This window comes from Sarcophilus harrisii, chromosome 4, assembly GCF_902635505.1.
Source record: "Sarcophilus harrisii chromosome 4, mSarHar1.11, whole genome shotgun sequence".
Lineage (NCBI taxonomy): Eukaryota > Metazoa > Chordata > Mammalia > Dasyuromorphia > Dasyuridae > Sarcophilus > Sarcophilus harrisii.
The window spans coordinates 163452081-163453941 of NC_045429.1; the positions used below are offsets into that span (position 1 = coordinate 163452081).

A 1861-nucleotide genomic window follows, 5' to 3' on the forward strand; every position below is an offset into this window, starting at 1 on the left:
TGTATAGATGTGTGTGTGTGTATGTGTGTGTGTGTGTGTGTGTGTGTGTGTGTGATATAAAATAATGGGACTGGACTGGCATTTACAACTTGGAGATTCAATAAAGTTGTAGTGTGGTAGTTAAGCTGATGTTTTGAAGGGTGATGGTAAGGATTCCAAGGTACAGAGCTAAGAAGGAAAACCATTAAAGGCATAGATAGGCAGTGCATTCAAAGACACAAAAGGCAAGAGAAGGATTTTTGTGTAAGGGAAACAATAAGTAGTTCAGCTTGACTGGACAGACTATGAGAAACAAAATGTCAGTAGTCTGAGGGAAGAAAATGAGCAATCCTCAAGGTAAATTTCATAGAGAATATGAGGGTCTTAGTTAATCTTCTATAACATAAGTAGCAATGATCAGGAAATACACATATTCTTAGGCTCTAACTCTTATGATTTGGTCTAGTATAAAATGATTTCTTTTTTCCTCTTTTGAGTGATTATTTCTTTCTTATATCTTTCTCTCTGTAATTATATAGCAATTGTCCATACATTTGAGAATCAGGAACACATAAGAATATATTATAACATTCCTTATTCTAATCCTTTGCCTTGCTCAGAAAATAAATTTATGGTTGAAGAGCTATCTTGTAAGATTTTCCCAGTAACAATCAATTTTATTGCTTTTCTAAACCATGGGTAAAAGAAAGCATAAATCAAGGGGTTCATGGCTGAGTTATAATAAGCAAACCAACAAAGGATTTCATAAATATAGGCAGGGGTGATGAAGCCTAAGAATGCATCAATCAATGCATCAATAGAATAGGGTAACCATGAAATCAGAAATGCAATTACTGCAATACCCAGGGTTTTGGCTGCTTTTCTTTCCCTCTTAGACACTCTGGCTTTGTAACTCTCTGAGGATGAAGATTCTCTTTTGCTGCTTGTATTTTCAATCTTTCTAGCTTGGAATTTAGCTACAAGAAAAATCTTAGAGTAAAGTATGATTATAACTAGGGTAGGAATGAAGAACAACAAAAAATCTACCAGCACCCAATTTTGATTCACATAAACCTGACAAATCCCTACACAGGTGAGAGCACTTATTAATTCCTCCAATCCATCATCATTGGCACCTGTGTAGAAAACAGAACCACTATAAGTAATGGGGATGATCGAGGAGAGAACAATGCACAGCCCAGAAATGTTCACTGTGAACTTGGTTGGATAGATCAGAGGATCAGTGACAGCAAAATATCTATCAATGGAGATGAAACATAAATGAAAGAGGGAAGCATAGGAAAATGCTGTATCACCACAGCTATGAAATGTACAGAAAGTTTCTCCAAAATACCAGCAACTCTCCACTGACCTCACCATGCTGAAGGGCATCACAGTGGCTCCCACTAAAAAGTCAGCACAAGACAAGGAGGCAATGAGAAAATTGGCTGGAGAATGCAGTTGCTTGAAATGAAAGATAGAAATCATTACCAGGAGGTTTCCAAATACTGCAAGCACAACTCCAGCGCCAAACACAACATAGAGGATCATCCGAGGTCCTTGGGAATAGGGATTTTTAATACAGGACCCATTTACATTTTCAAAGCAGAGCTGTATAGCTGCTGGCTGAGACTCAGAGCTGCTATTCATGATTCTTCTTTTAGAAACCTGGAGAATCTATGTTCTTGATGACCATACAATTCTCATTTCTACAAAAAGACACATTACATTTAAGTTTAAATGAAATTTATCAGTTATTTATTAATTTTTTAAATTAAATTAAATTTTACCAGCTTTATTAAATTTAAATTAAATGTATAACCAAAACAATTTCCCCTATTACCTTACCCACATGCATTGTGATCTTTTTCTGTTCAACTCC

General features: G+C 35.9%; 1 protein-coding gene across 1 annotated transcript; it reads right to left on the minus strand.

The window, feature by feature from the left end:
- Positions 1 to 573: 573 nt before the first annotated feature.
- On the minus strand, positions 574 to 1629 carry LOC100932804 (trace amine-associated receptor 6-like). The gene has a single exon (XM_003769457.1). The coding sequence runs from the start codon at positions 1627 to 1629 to the stop codon at positions 574 to 576; it is 1056 nt and encodes a 351-aa protein (XP_003769505.1).
- Positions 1630 to 1861: the final 232 nt, after the last annotated feature.

Coding starts and splice junctions, on each gene's coding strand:
- LOC100932804 (XM_003769457.1), bottom strand. CDS start 1,629: ATGAATAGCAGCTCTGAGTCTCAGCCAGCAGCTATACAGCTCTGCTTT.